General features: G+C 49.0%; 6 protein-coding genes across 6 annotated transcripts; 4 read left to right on the top strand and 2 right to left on the bottom strand.

Annotated features, from left to right (window-relative positions):
* Window positions 1-683: 683 nt before the first annotated feature.
* GL218_00781 (Urease accessory protein G) lies at window positions 684-1,695 on the top strand (the record flags this gene model as incomplete). Its single annotated transcript, XM_033577219.1, has 2 exons — window positions 684-871; window positions 1,059-1,695. 2 exons carry the CDS (start codon window positions 684-686, stop codon window positions 1,693-1,695), a joined length of 825 nt encoding a protein of 274 aa, XP_033441743.1.
* Window positions 1,696-1,945: 250 nt separating this feature from the next.
* GL218_00782 (Ribosome biogenesis protein tsr1 like protein) lies at window positions 1,946-4,452 on the bottom strand (the record flags this gene model as incomplete). The annotated part of the gene is made up of 3 exons (XM_033577220.1): window positions 1,946-4,062; window positions 4,130-4,276; window positions 4,344-4,452. The coding sequence occupies 3 exons, from the start codon at window positions 4,450-4,452 to the stop codon at window positions 1,946-1,948; spliced, it is 2,373 nt and encodes a 790-aa protein (XP_033441742.1).
* Window positions 4,453-5,343: 891 nt separating this feature from the next.
* Window positions 5,344-6,582, top strand: GL218_00783 (putative U3 small nucleolar RNA-associated protein 7; the record flags this gene model as incomplete). Its single annotated transcript, XM_033577221.1, has 2 exons — window positions 5,344-5,559; window positions 5,611-6,582. The coding sequence occupies 2 exons, from the start codon at window positions 5,344-5,346 to the stop codon at window positions 6,580-6,582; spliced, it is 1,188 nt and encodes a 395-aa protein (XP_033441741.1).
* Window positions 6,583-7,447: 865 nt separating this feature from the next.
* On the top strand, window positions 7,448-10,189 carry GL218_00784 (Protein sey1; the record flags this gene model as incomplete). The annotated part of the gene is made up of 6 exons (XM_033577222.1): window positions 7,448-7,539; window positions 7,613-7,872; window positions 7,974-8,040; window positions 8,102-9,311; window positions 9,361-9,850; window positions 9,900-10,189. The coding sequence occupies 6 exons, from the start codon at window positions 7,448-7,450 to the stop codon at window positions 10,187-10,189; spliced, it is 2,409 nt and encodes an 802-aa protein (XP_033441746.1).
* Window positions 10,190-10,369: 180 nt separating this feature from the next.
* Window positions 10,370-11,440, bottom strand: GL218_00785 (Ribonuclease H2 subunit A; the record flags this gene model as incomplete). Its single annotated transcript, XM_033577223.1, has 1 exon — window positions 10,370-11,440. The coding sequence occupies one exon, from the start codon at window positions 11,438-11,440 to the stop codon at window positions 10,370-10,372; it is 1,071 nt and encodes a 356-aa protein (XP_033441745.1).
* Window positions 11,441-11,964: 524 nt separating this feature from the next.
* GL218_00786 (cupin) lies at window positions 11,965-14,115 on the top strand (the record flags this gene model as incomplete). The annotated part of the gene is made up of 5 exons (XM_033577224.1): window positions 11,965-12,044; window positions 12,098-12,267; window positions 12,329-12,654; window positions 12,750-13,894; window positions 14,031-14,115. 5 exons carry the CDS (start codon window positions 11,965-11,967, stop codon window positions 14,113-14,115), a joined length of 1,806 nt encoding a protein of 601 aa, XP_033442284.1.
* Between the last annotated feature and the right edge of the window lie 411 nt (window positions 14,116-14,526).

Here is a 14,526-nt window from a genome sequence, read left to right on the forward strand (position 1 = left end):
TTGCTTGATTGGGTTAGACTTTGGGCTGAGGTTCTGGGATAGCTTTGGGATGAGGTGCGCCCTCCTTGGCAAGTATTGGCAAGCATTCATTACAGGCCAATATCTATGAATTTACGTAACAGAAGTTAGCAAAGACATTGATCGTTGACATCGCGAAAGCCTCAATTTTCAACTTCACTTATAAGATATATCATAGTCTTTTGTAACGAATATACGCTCTACCAGACTCAAACGAATTCGATAACGATAGACTAAGACAGACATAGCAAACATCTAAAATACAAACCAGCTCCAATGCCCTTAGCTACCTCATAAGCTCGCTGGAATGTGGGGTAGATCTTCTGCCCCTCATCAGAGATAAGAGATAATCGCAATACATATCTAGGGAGATAGAGATAGAGAGACGGAAAGCGGGATAGACAAGACGCCATCTACCAGCTATAGGTAGCGCCTTCTCGGTGAGCAAGTTGTTGAATAATACGTATGTGTAAGTAATAAGCAAATATCTACCTAACCTAACCTAAGCTTGATAGAACCTAGAAGAGAAATTTCAAAAAATAGGTACTCTATTATTTTTTTTACAAACTTCGTTGAGGACTCATAAATATACTATTACATCGTACACACACATACGTACCTATCTTTGTGATTTAAATTTTCTTATCGTCCTTAATAACCCCGCAATGGCGACGGCTCACTTGCACTCCCATGATGGAGTTGCCACTAACCATTCCCACGATGGCTTCTCCGTTGCCGAGCACGGGCACTCGCACGAGATCCTCGATGGGCCTGGGAGCTTCCTCGGGCGAGAGATGCCCATTATCGAGGGCCGTAATTGGAACGAGCGAGCCTTTACCGTTGGAATCGGAGGGTAAGTCCAGTCTAAGTGGCGTCCTGTATTATCGCCTCCTCTTAAAGGAGAATATCTACCTACCTATCTATCTATACACACACATATAGATACACCAAAACTCCCTTTATACAATACATGTCTCATTCTAGTATACCACGGGACATTATATCTATAAAATATATATAACTAACAGCCCACCCCGCAGCCCCGTCGGCTCCGGCAAAACCGCCCTAATGCTAGCCCTCTGCCTCGCCCTGCGCCAGCAATACTCCATCGCAGCCGTAACCAACGACATATTCACACGAGAAGACGCCGAATTCCTAACGCGACACCTCGCGCTGCCCGCCCCGCGCATCCGCGCCATCGAAACCGGCGGGTGCCCGCACGCCGCCGTCCGCGAGGACGTATCCGCGAACCTAGCCGCGCTCGAGGACCTGCACCGCGCCTTCGCCACCGACCTCCTGCTCATCGAGTCCGGCGGCGACAACCTAGCCGCCAACTACAGCCGCGAGCTCGCCGACTTCATCATCTACGTCATCGACGTCAGCGGCGGCGACAAGATCCCTAGGAAGGGCGGCCCCGGCATCACCCAGAGCGACTTGCTCGTCGTGAACAAGACCGACTTGGCCGAGGCCGTCGGCGCCGATTTGGGCGTCATGGAGCGCGACGCTAGGAAGATGAGGGAGGGGGGACCGACGGTGTTTGCGCAGGTGAAGAAGGGGGTTGGCGTGGATCATATTGTGAATTTGATTGTTAGCGCGTGGAAGGCTAGTGGTGCTGAGGAGGTGTGTAAGGCGAATGGGGGACCGAGGCCGACGGCTGGGTTGGAGACGTTAGTTTAAGTAGGTTATATTGAATATAAGCCAATTAAAGATTCACTGCCAGCCGTGTTATGCCATTTTAGGTGTGACACTGAGACGAGTTGAGCTTCAATGGGAAATAAATGTGTAACCAAATTGGTATTGTATTTGGAACCGTTTCTCATTTCTCTCATGATAGTCCGAATGATTGAGATCTAAAGACTCCATAGTATGCTCTCGATATGACTGGAAGACGACATAGACACACACTATAACCCATATACCCTGGTATCTATAGGACATCCTCATCCATGGCCTCCTCGTTCTGTGCTTCCCACGCTCCCTCTTCTAAGAGAGGTCCTGTGAAGGGAATGGCATTTCTCGGCCACACCCGCTTATATAGACTAACACCAACCGCATCCTGCGGGTTAATCCTTCCGTCAAAGTTAGCCTTGAAGTATCCGTGAGTACCAAGAGTTTCCTTGACATATCCGCTTCTCCCTCTCCTCGTCCATAAGGGTAATGCCTTGAACCACTCTACATCTTCTCGGTTGAAGAACATATATCGGATGGTGACGACCTTCTTGTGAATGTGGTAAGGGTGACCAGTCAATATGACACGCTTGGCGACGACTCTTGAGGTAGATGGTGCACGAGCGGTTCCTGTGGCTACTAATTGTAGAGGAACACTTGATTCGCCGTCTCCTCCCTCGGAAATTGTCCGCTTAAAGAACAACGTCGGCACAGATCCCCAAGTAATAGGACCCATGAACGTCGCGATAGCAGATTGACCCGGGTGGAGGTACCGGCAGTACTTGTGCACGTCGTTCTCGGTATTACCGGGAAGCGAGAATAGGGGGTTGACGATAAATCGTCGAGGGCCGCACTGAACGATGAGCTCCTCCTTGGCCTTGATAGATTTTTCATAATCCTCCTTGTGCGTAACGTCAAAGTTCAATGAAGTCTTCTTGTTTTCGTGTCGTAGGAGTGAGAAGAGAGAGATTGGCCGCGAAGGGTTATATGACTTCTCCAGGTCCCTAGGGACGTTTCTGAGGTGAACATGGACTCTCGTTCCAGGGGCCACCCCGCCGACTAGAGCTTCTCTTATTGAACGGTTTCGAGAAGACTGGTAGTCTGATATTTGTAATAACCTTGACCATTCCTCGGGCTGAAATGCGCGATCTTCTTCCTTATTCCAAGGACTCGTCCGTAAGCTTTTTAATCCTCTGTATTTTGCTAACCTTTCTCTCGCAAGGACGTTCGGGTGTAACTCGATCTCATCCGGAAATTCTTTGTCTTCCTCTACCTCGTCGCGTTTCCTAGAACGATATGCTTCTAATTGTGCAGCATCTTCCTCCTCATCTGGTTCGATAAACATCTCTGATTGAGGATACTCGGACATAGCGGCCTCTGTGGGCTCTGCGATGGCTAGACCCTCCATGCCGTCCTCTGGAGCCGCAGGAATAACCTCATCCTGGGCATCCTCCATTTCTTGATCATCCATTTCCGACTCAGAATCTGACACATCATCTAGGTACCAGGCTGCTTGGTAGGATGATGTCCCTTTAGGTAGTTTCTTTGGCTGTGCATACTCCTCTCGCTCCTCCTCAGAGAAATAGTGATGATCGTCTAGTAATACGCCCTTTTTGCTTGCAGGTTCTTTTATCCCTTCCTCTATATCTGCGTCATCCATCATTACTTCTTCAGGAGCTAACTCAACAAGATCATCTTGGTCCTCATCCGGGGTCTCCAGGACATTCTCGGGTTCTGTTTCCTCTACGGCCATTCCGTCATCTTTTCGTCTCTTAGTGGAGAGCGGTGCGGCTGTGATCTTCTCGATTTGGAAGGTTCCCCAATCTCCCACATGAACCAATCGGTCAGCCTTGAGACCCTTTCCGCGAACGACACCCGTTAATACTGTTAGCTCATTTTCAGTTGACGACCACTGGACATCGTCAACAAGCATCCATGATCGCTGGTCTCTCCAGTTAATTCCTTTCGGCGTCGTTGTACAGAGCGACCTCATGAGGTTTGAGGATTCTTGTCTCGAGTCGAGATTATATATCTTTTCCTGTCTTGGATGGAAATGTGTCATAAACGAGACTAGGGACTTGACGACATCTGGGCGGGCCTTCGCGGGTTGGATTTTATCTAGATTCTGGACGGCTGTGAATAATGTGGACATGCCCTGGTTCTCGATACTTCGGATAATAAGTTCCCCCAAAGCATCCACCTCTGTCTCTGATGATAATATGAATAGGACAAAGTCTGCGACTCTTGTTGCATCAATACACGCGGTAAGATCTCTCGTGACTGGTACGTATTGAAGTTTTTGTTTAAATCTGTCGACGGACACTCGGAAGTTGGACTCAGGGGCGTCGGATTCGATATCGAGGGCTGCTGTTAAGACTTTTGACGGCCGCGGAGACGTCAATGTCGGCGCAGAGCGGTACTACAGCAACTATTCTTGGCGCACCATCCCGTCCGGAGAAAACTGAGGTTTCTTTTAGGTGTTCCTTATGTTTCGCAAGCTGGCGCTGCTTTGCTTGGTTGCGACGATCGAACTTAGACATGACTTGTTGATGAGGAGTTTTGCGCTGGCCCTTGTCGTTGGGTACTTTGCCTTTAGAGTTAAGGCATTAGTAAAAAGAAAAGTAATTTAGCATATCTAGAAATCATTGCGATCTCACCTTTGGCCTGGTCTCTTAGAGCGCCTTTGGTGGCCTTTTTGGACTTGAAAGTCTTGGGCGCGACTTTCGTAGTCGGCCGGTGAGAATGAGTGGCTACTACGGAAGGCATTTTCCCGTCACCTCCAGCTTTAAATCGGAATGGTAGCGACGCCAGGTTGGAGGGTTTTATACTGTAGAAATATTTTTAAAATCAAGATCTACGTCAAGAACCTCGCTGGGCCAATATTGGCTTGACTGTTGGAGGGGCGGAGGGGCAATTGAGGATATCGGCAGCCGGAATGGGTCTTATCACAATATTTTTTTTCTGTGCGGTTTTGGTTATCGTCGCTTATCGAACTGATTACCCACTGATAACAACTTTTTTATGGGACTATGCTTCTTATCAGTTTATCGTCTCCGTTGCTCAGAAATTTTTGGGTTTGCGCTTGAAGTTTTGGCTTGGCATTAAATGCCGACCTACAAACCCTCCAAGTTACTGACTGTTTACAAGTCTTACTTTTTTTAACAACCACCCTGCAGACCAAGATGGAAGTCGAAACTAAATCCGTTACAAAGCCATCTAATAGGGATTACGACAATGGCGCGCGTGTCATTAAACGAACAAGAACGGAACTTGTTCCAAAAGAAGAGCGCGAGAGGCGACGACGATTAAAGGAAGCGCAAAGAGACTATGGCCGAGGGAGCAGAGTCAATGTCAAAGCCGTTAAGGACAAGAAGCTACGGAGCAACCTAAAATCTCTGGAGCATAAGTATAAGGAAGCTACAGTAAAAGCAAAAGATGCAGAAATACTTCTCGAAAATACTAGCGGTTTCCTAGAACCCGAGCACGAATTAGAGAGGACATATAGAGTGCGACAAGAAAATATTAGACGAAGTCTCCGGCGAGTCGGCCAAAAAGCGATTCGAGTTGAAACTTGACCAACTTGGACCCTACGTTTTCGAGTATTCCCGAACTGGTCGGGAATTACTACTAGCAGGACGCCGAGGCCATGTCGCTACGATGGATTGGCGCGAAGGCAAGTTGGGGTGTGAGCTACAGCTTGGAGAGACGGTCCGTGATGCGCGGTGGCTACACAATAACCAGTTTTTCGCCGTGTCGCAAAAGAAACATGTCTATATATACGATCGTCAGGGTGTTGAAGTACATTGCCTGAGGAAACACCAAGAAGTCACGCATATGGAATTCCTGCCGTACCACTTTTTATTGGCAACCCTGGTTAGTAGATTTGACGTACCATGGCTCTATTAATACTAACTACGAGGCTAGGGAATGTCGGGTTTTCTCAAGTACCAAGACGTATCTACCGGTCAACTAGTGACAGAAATACCGACGAAGCTCGGAGCACCAGTGTCTCTTACACAAAACCCCTATAACGCCGTTTTACATGCTGGCCACCAGAACGGAACTGTTACATTATGGTCTCCTAACTCACCCGAACCACTCGTGAAGCTATTGGCGCATAGAGGCCCCGTCCGGTCATTGGCCGTGGATAGGGAAGGCCGATATATGGTATCGGCAGGGCAAGATTGCAAAATGGCAGTTTGGGATATAAGGATGTTCAAAGAAGTCAATAGCTATTTTACGCGACAACCCGCATCGTCGATCGCAATATCAGACCGAGGTCTCACCGCAGTAGGATGGGGTACGAAGACGACAATTTGGAAAGGCCTTTACTCTAAGCACGCTGCCGAACAGGAGAAGATCCAGAGTCCATACATGGCCTGGGGCGGCGAGGGTAAGCGCATCGAGCGCGTGCGTTGGTGCCCATTCGAAGATATTCTAGGATTGGGTCACGACGAAGGATTTTCGTCGATCATTGTCCCTGGTGCCGGAGAACCTAACTTTGATGCTCTGGAAGTCAATCCATTCGAAACGGGTAAACAACGACAAGAGACTGAAGTCAAGTCGTTATTGAACAAGTTGCAACCCGAGATGATCGCGCTAGATCCTAACTTCATTGGAAACCTTGATCTACGTTCTGAGCAGCAACGTCAAGCTGAGAAGGATCTCGATGCGAAACCCGTTGATATTGAGACAGAACTTAGGAATAGGGCACGCGGAAAGAATAGTGCGCTACGCAGATATCTACGAAAGCAACGAGGTAAGAATATTATTGATGAGAAGAGGCTTAAAGTTGAAGAACTCTGGAAGGAACAGCTACAGCAGCGGGGAGAAAAGCAAAAAGAAAAAGAGGTTGAGCTCGGCCCGGCTCTGGCAAGATTTGCTAGAAAAGATTAACCAGAACCTAATACAAACCCAGGGGCATCCAATCCGGCTTTGGCTTGCTGTCTTAATATACTGCATAATGATTTATTTGTTGGCTCTCAAGAGGTCGAAAGTTTGGTTCTAATAAATAAAACCTATATACGTGGCCGGGTGGAAAGAGACACTAACGTTTATACCAATAACCGTATCGTATTGGCGAAATTTGAGCGGTATGCTTCCAACTAGCCTTTTGCATCATGTCTAAAGGACAACGCAGTGTTTTAGCCCTATTAATGTGTGAAGACTGCGTAAGATGTGTTTCTGGGAGAATGAACCCTCCTTGTTAATATGTTAGGTATGTTAGGGGATATCCCCACAATGAGGCTGTCCTTTTCAGAAAATACCTAATGTTTACACCAAGTAACTGTAATTTTATCGTTCGGTGTTACTAACATTCTATGTCAAAATCGAATGTTGAAAGTATATAAACTGCCTATGAATATGAACAAGTATTTAAACGAATCGAGTAACACTTAGTGCATTAGTTTTGCTGGATAGTTGCATTTGTACATGTGCAGTTGCCAGCTGACATCATTTATCTTCGTTGCAGTGTCACATCACCCTCCATTGGTGCATGTGACAGTGGCAGAGTGGCGCCCGTCACTTTTGATAACAGCTGTCGATTTAGGTCAGCGAATCAGAATTGCCACACAGCTAAGGTCGGGTCGGTTTAAACAAGGATGCCCTTGCTGTGTTCTAAATGTCATTTCTACACAACTAATCCTCCCTATTGCTCTACTCTGAACTACAACTTTAATTAAAGCTTAGGAGATGGCAACTCTTCTTCTTGCTCCATAAACTTGTAAATAATTCCGATTACTGTTCCGATAGCCTCGAAATGAATGGTCATTTTTCTTCTGTTGGCGAGAAGCCAACAAAAGCTCACTACGAGCATGGCATCCAAGTTATTGACGAGGACAAGGAGTTCAAGTAAGCTGCTGTCCTTTTCTTTACTATTACTATCCCGTCCTCCTTTTACTTTACTAACATATAAAAATTCTAGCGAGAATATCAATGCCTACTTACGTGCAACCGATGTTGCAGATGCTGGATTCAACTATCATCTGATATCCGTGTTCGGGTCTCAGTCTACCGGTAAATCGACCTTGCTCAACTACCTATTTGGTACCGAATTCAATGTAATGTCCGAGGTGGAACGACGCCAAACCACCAAGGGAATATGGATGTCCAAAAACAAAAGGGGCTCTATGGCCGACAATATCTTAGTTATGGATGTAGAAGGTACTGATGGCCGAGAGAGAGGTGAGGACCAAGATTTCGAAAGGAAGAGTGCACTATTTGCGCTTGCAACTAGCGAAGTGCTTATTGTCAACATATGGGAGCACCAAGTTGGTTATATCAAGGTGCCAATATGGGCTTGTTGAAAACTGTCTTCGAAGTCAACCTTCAACTGTTCTTGAAGGATAAACAGTAAGTTTCATGAGAACCCCAATAGATGTTTCGGACGAAAGGCTAATATGTATGCACTTAGATCTACCCCTAGGTCTCTCCTATTCTTCGTTATTCGTGATCATATTGGTCATACTCCCCTATCAAACCTTCGAAATACCCTAATCCAAGATCTTACTAAGATTTGGTCCTCGATTTCGAAGCCAGCGGGTTTGGAGGGAGCGAATATAGAAGACTACTTCGACTTCGCCTTTGCTGCGCTCCCTCATAAGATCCTACAGCCAGATAAATTCGAAGCCGAAGTCAAGAACCTAGGGGGCAGGTTCGTGACTGGAAGCCGGAACTCGAAGAACCAGCTCGAGCACGGCGAACAGGAACTCGAGGGTGGCGTCTTCCTGCCCGAATACCACCGAAGAATCCCGGCTGATGGATTCTCCCATTATGCAAATGGTATTTGGGACCAGATTGTTCATAATAAGGATCTCGATCTGCCTACACAGCAAGAACTCCTTGCTCAGTTCCGCTGCGACGAGATCTCGCGAGAAGTTCTCGTAGCATTCGATGAAGCTATTACTCCGTTGGAGGAGCAACAGGCGGAATCCGCTCGCAGCGGACGGCCTATCGTTCTACCGGACCTTGGTAAAATTGGCAGCTCAACTAGGGAGAAATGCGTCAAGTCTTTCGAAACGCAGGCTAGCCGATATCACAAGAAAGTTTACTCGGATAAACGAACGGATTTGGAGGGGAAAATCGATCAGCGTCTCAAGACGCTGTACCACGGCCAACTGTCTGCTGCCCACAAGACTTGCGTTACTAGCTTCAGCGACGCCGTGTCCGGTGCCGTTAAGCAGGGCCAAAAATCTGGAGGGGCCTATGAATTTGCCGAGATCGTGGATGCGGAGAAGACTAGGACTTTAGACATATTCAAGAAAGAGGCACAGGGTTTGTTTATCCCGGGTGTGGCGTGGACCAACTTCAAGCCTCAATATGTTCTCTTCGAGAAAGAACTTGATGAAGTCAGTTCTCGCTTGCGAAAAGAAGAAATGCGAAGACTGGCGAATCGGGTTGAACGCTGGGTCAAATCTCGTCTAAGCGATTCGGTTGGTCTTGAATTTAATAAGCTTGGATCGGGGAGAGGAGGGTCTGGAGCCCCTGAAGATGGCGAGAAGCCTCCTACTGAGAAAGACCTCTGGGATCGTATTTGGAATCTCTTTACCTCTGTTGTCAAGGAAGCCGAGGGCCGCTTTACAGACAGGGCTAAGAGCTTTGAAGCGAGTGAAGACGAAGTCGAGGTTGGACTATGGCGTCTACGACGGAAGAGTTGGGTAGCCCTCCGGGAAGATCGAGGAAGAAGTGATGGAAGGAAACATCCTACTGAAGCTTCGCGAAAACTTTGAGGATAAATTCCGATACGACGAAGCAGGCGTTCCGCGCATATGGCGGCCGGCCGATGACATCGAGGGTATTTACACTCGTGCTCGAGAATCAACTCTTACCCTCATTCCCCTGTTATCGAGGTTCAGGCTATCCACAACATATGCACCTCCGGACCTCCTAGAGTTTATTGGCAACCAGCCTTCTGCGGCAGAGCCTGAAGATGAGGACGACTTGGCACCTATCGGTGGTATTGATGAGGAAGAAGGGAAGAGTCTCGAGGAAGAGATGACTGTCTTGAGCGAAAGCAAGCGTCAAGATCTGGTGGTCAGATTCAAGAAGACTGCCGATGGTGTGTATGTGGAAGCTAAGCGAAGTGCCATTGGTGGGATTACGCAGGTCCCCTTGTATTTCTACGGACTGCTATTGGCACTGGGGTGGAACGAGATCCTGACAGGTGAGTTACTTTTACACGATGTTACCGTTGCTATGCTAACCCTCATCAGTTCTGCGCAACCCCGTTCTTTTTGTACTCTTGGTCATCATTGCCGGTGGGTTGTACGTCTCGTACAGCCTTAATCTCCTAGGCCCTATGATGCAGATGAGCAACGCTGCCTGGAACCAGGCCTCGGAAATTGGCAAGCAACGTCTCCGAGAGTTCGTCGAGAACAACGAGACCGCGAGACAGGCAATTGGCATGGCAGGCCGGGATAGCGACTCGATCAGCATGGACACGTTAGACAGCCGGGGAAAGAAGAAGTCGCGTGTGGCAGTTGATGACGACGATGATATGTAATAAGTTCAGTTGATCATTCATAGACGGCTAGGCGGGGCAGGATATAGTAAAGATATATTTCTCGTCATGGACAAATCCTTAATCCGAACAAACAAGTTTTTGATAACCCAATATTTATCTCTTCCAGAACGCCGTGATCCTATGCTTAGTTGGGTATGCAATAACGAAATCTTCTCTAGGTCAAAACGCCTCTAAACCAGCTGGAGTACCGAACCAAGACCCTAGCTCATCGGCATCTTTCTCCTTACTGCTGTCGGCGAAGTAATCAGTAAGTCGACTGTTCTCGTCATCTTCCTCTACCGGCCACTCAACCTTTACGCCGCCCTTCGTCTCTAACATGTCCTTCGCCGTACCCCAGCTGAACCTGCACTCGGGCCCCCAGCCGAATACCGGATGCATGTTTCTCCTCAGCCAGGAGACGCACCGCGCATCAGACGGGTATCCAGAGCCCCAGCTTTCCTGCTCGTCTTCTCCCTCTCCCCCCCTCGCCGCATCTCCCGCCGCCCGAGCTTCATACAAAACCTCCAGGGCAGCGTCACGCGTGACCTTGGCACACACGCTCGCCGCGCTGACGCATGGGTACAAGCTATCTGCCTTCTTGGCGACGGTGATTTTGGTGGTGGGAAATACGCGGGCGAGCTTCGCTTGGTAGGTAATCGGGGGCCCGACGGTGTCGACGTATATCTCGGCGACGTTGACGCCGCGGGCGAAGACACCCTTGATCAGCTCGACCGTCGCGTCGAAGGCTTGCGCGTTGAGGTTGTAGGCTGCGCTCGTGGCGGGCCGCAGCATGTTGGCGCCGATGTCCCGCGCGGAGAGACACGATACGGCCCACCCGCAGGAATCGAATAGGTCGGTGGTGGGCGTGCAGAGGGATTGCATGAGTTGGGAGCGCACGGTGGGAGTTAGGACTTTGGAGTCGTCGAAGTGGTGCTTTTGCTTCAGGAGCGGGTCGGAGAGCTCCGTGGGTAGGTAGAATACTCCGTAGACCATGGGCCCGAGGACGGGGCCGCGGCCGGCTTCGTCGACACCGAGGACGCAGGGGGGGCCGGTTGGGGAGGGTTGGTTGGAGGATGGGTCAGAGGGGGTGGTGGAGTTGGGTTCTGGGAGGAGACTTGGAGGTACTGTAGAGAAATGTGTGTAGGTCTCGCCGGAGAGGGTGGCGGCGTGGTGGATAGAAGGCGGGACGAAGACATTGTCGGCTGGAGTTTCGAGGGCGACGGTGCCATCGTCCATTGGGGTGTCTTCCATGGTGAGAGCTGTAGAGGGTTAGGGAATTTGGGGCTTTGTTATGGTATTAGATAGGTACTGTCTGGTTATTGGAGTAGAAAAAAAGTATTATATTAGGTACATCAACTAAATATACAATTAGAAAGATTATACTAGGTTCTAGTAGTAGTTAGTAATTCAAAGATTAAGTGGAAGCTGCTTCTGATAATCGCGTCTTTACTTGAAAGCGCGTCCGTGCCACCAATTAAAGTGGATATTTTAGAAGATCTGACCCATAATTATCTTCAGGGACGTGCAGTACATAGTAAATCAATTGGGTCACCTAGCAGCCACGGGAAAGCGCACCTCAACAAAGAAAGTAAACATCACCACCTTCCCCGCAAGGAATCGCTTTTTATACTTTTTTAACGCGTTTACAACCTTAAATGCGACTTTCATTATTGGTTACGAGAATTCTCATATATCGTCACATTTAAAAAAATAATTTTCGAGCGATTGATTGTTTTTACGAAGTCCCACTGCTGTAATACAGCGCCCTCGTTACTATGCCTGCGAAAGCACAGTCGCAGCGGCGCATAACTCAGTCGCAAAATGAACAGGTCTACGATGTTGGTGTTGTTGGAAGGTATTCATCATACTGCACTTTGGCCGAGCAAAATTGAGACTAATGTAGAATAGAAAAACGGGACTCACATTAGCAGAGCGCGAGCGCGATGCACATGGCTTCGAAGCTGTTGACTCCCTTTTTTCTTCACCTGAAAAGGATGTTAATAATGTCAGCGTTAATGGCGCTAATGGAAGGCATAACGCTGAATCTGATGAGGAGCAAGAAATGGAAATAGACGACGGTATGCCTCGCTCTACGCTCTACGGAATTCTTGTTCTTGCACGCTGATTCAAACCCTGTAGAATCTCAAATGGGACCAGCTACTATCATGAAACAACGACAGTCCCGCCCATCACTGCCGCGCGCTCGATCCCCTATTAAGACAAATCTACAGTCTCCAGCACGACAGAATCCGCATCTCGGTATTACTTCATCGCCTGCTCGCGGTTCGATTATACCCACGCGCGAACCTAACCCCCCTAAATCTGTAAATCGCAAGTTAGATTTCTCCAAACGTTCTTCAAATAAGACGGCCCTTCCGCAACCAAGAGTGAACGGACCGAAGCCTAGGAATGAGAAGCTCACTAACGGTCATGCTCATACCAACGATTCCGATGATGACGATGAGGTTATTCCACGAAGCAGACGCAACCAGCCACAGGAAGAAGAGGAAGAAGAAGAACCGGAGGAAGGATGGACGTACTTGATGCTGGCGGTGACGAGGTAGAAGATATAACTGAGGAACATGACGAACCTCCTTTAGAGTTTGAACCAGAAATTGAGGAAGAGGAAGAGCCTATCCCGCAACCGAAATCCCCTGAACAACCTAAAAAACGCAGAGGCCGTAAGCCAAAATCACCAGTTGTTCAAGAAGAAGAGGGAGAGCCATCAGTCCCCAAAGCCCCACCTGCACAAACTGAAGAAGCCAATGATGTACCCGCCAAAAAGAAGCAACGAGGACGACCAGCAAAGGCTTCATCACCCATCGAAGAGCACGAGCCTCCAAAGAAGACCCAGAAGCGCAGGCCAGGAAGGCAATCTGGAAGTAGCGTTGAGGAGGAACAGGAGCACGAGGAGGAGGACAATGCCAATGAAAGAAATACAAAGCGCCAACGAATCGTGGAAAAGGAGAGCAAGGCTTCTTCGTCGAAACCAACTGCGACAAAGGAAAAGGGTAAGCCCGGTCGAAAGCGAAAGTCTTCTGGAATTGGCGTCGAGGAGCCTGTCGTACAGCGCGGTCCCCCCCTCCCCAAAGGTCGCGGCCTGGTCGCTCTACGCCGGGAAGACGAAGACAACATGCGGACTACACGGTCGGGCCGCCGTTCATACCAGCCCCTACAATGGTGGAAGGGGGAGCATATCGTGCAAGAGGGCGTAGATGTGTTCGAAGATAAAGGTCAAAAGTTCGTAATGCCTGTCGTCAATGGTGTCGTGCGGACCGAAGAAACCGAAGACTTACCAACGAAGAAACGCCGCGGCCGCCCCTCGAAACAACGCGGTAGGCCCGGGCGCCGCATATCTGCGATATCCGAGGAAGAGGTGGTGGAGCGCGATGACTGGGAGTTCGACCCGGGCCGCATCGCGGGCGAGTGTCTTTACTGGAGGCCCGAGTACGAGACGGAGCCCGCGGACGAGGACCAGCTCGAGGTAGCCGAAGAAGAACTTGCCATCTCCGAAGCGGCCATCCAACTCAAGGATATCAAGGACGCGACGTTCCGGTTCGCCAAGACGCTTACGCTCCCGTTCTTTGGGTCGGGAATCGTGGATATGCCGCCCGGCTCAGAGAAGCGCACCAAGAACTCGAGGAAGATGCAGATGGTGTTTTTTGTACATAAGGGGAATGTCGACGTTACAGTAGCGCAGACGGAGTTTAGGATTGGCATGGGGGGGATGTGGTTGTGCCCAGAGGTAAAGTCCACCTACTCTCACAATAACTCGTTCAAGTCGAGGCTAACAACCCCTATCTTCAGGAAATCATTACAGCATCGCAAATAACACCGACAGGCCCGCGCGCATCTTCTTCGCCCAGGGCTGCGAGGTCTTCGTCCAGGGCGAGGCGGGTGACGTCGAGGAAACGCAGATAGGCTAGCTAGAATCTATAGCCTCGAGTAATATTTAATTTCGCTTTCCGGTATGTAGGTTTATTACGAAAGTAGGAGGTTGAAAAGGACGGGCTGGTCGAAGAGAGCTGGGCTTCAAGTGTTATCATCATCGTCGTCGTCGTCGTCGTCATTACTACTACATACTCTGTCTCCCCCTGTCACATACTCGATACTACAAGTACTCTCCCTCCCTCTGCGGCATTACGGCGTTGTTAGGTCCCGTGTGTATTGCATTTCTTACGTCAGTGGCGTTTTCCCGCGATGACGGGAAGCGAGGGTATTGGGTTTATTACCTGTTTAAGTTCCCTAACCTACTTACCTATCTAGGTAGTTATTAGAAGAGTCCGGGTTGTTATAGACTCGGACTCGAGCTCGGGTGCTACTGCTCCTGCGTCTGT

Source organism: Daldinia childiae (assembly GCF_008694065.1).
Source record: "Daldinia childiae strain JS-1345 chromosome Unknown Scaffold1, whole genome shotgun sequence".
In the NCBI taxonomy this organism is placed as follows: domain Eukaryota; kingdom Fungi; phylum Ascomycota; class Sordariomycetes; order Xylariales; family Hypoxylaceae; genus Daldinia; species Daldinia childiae.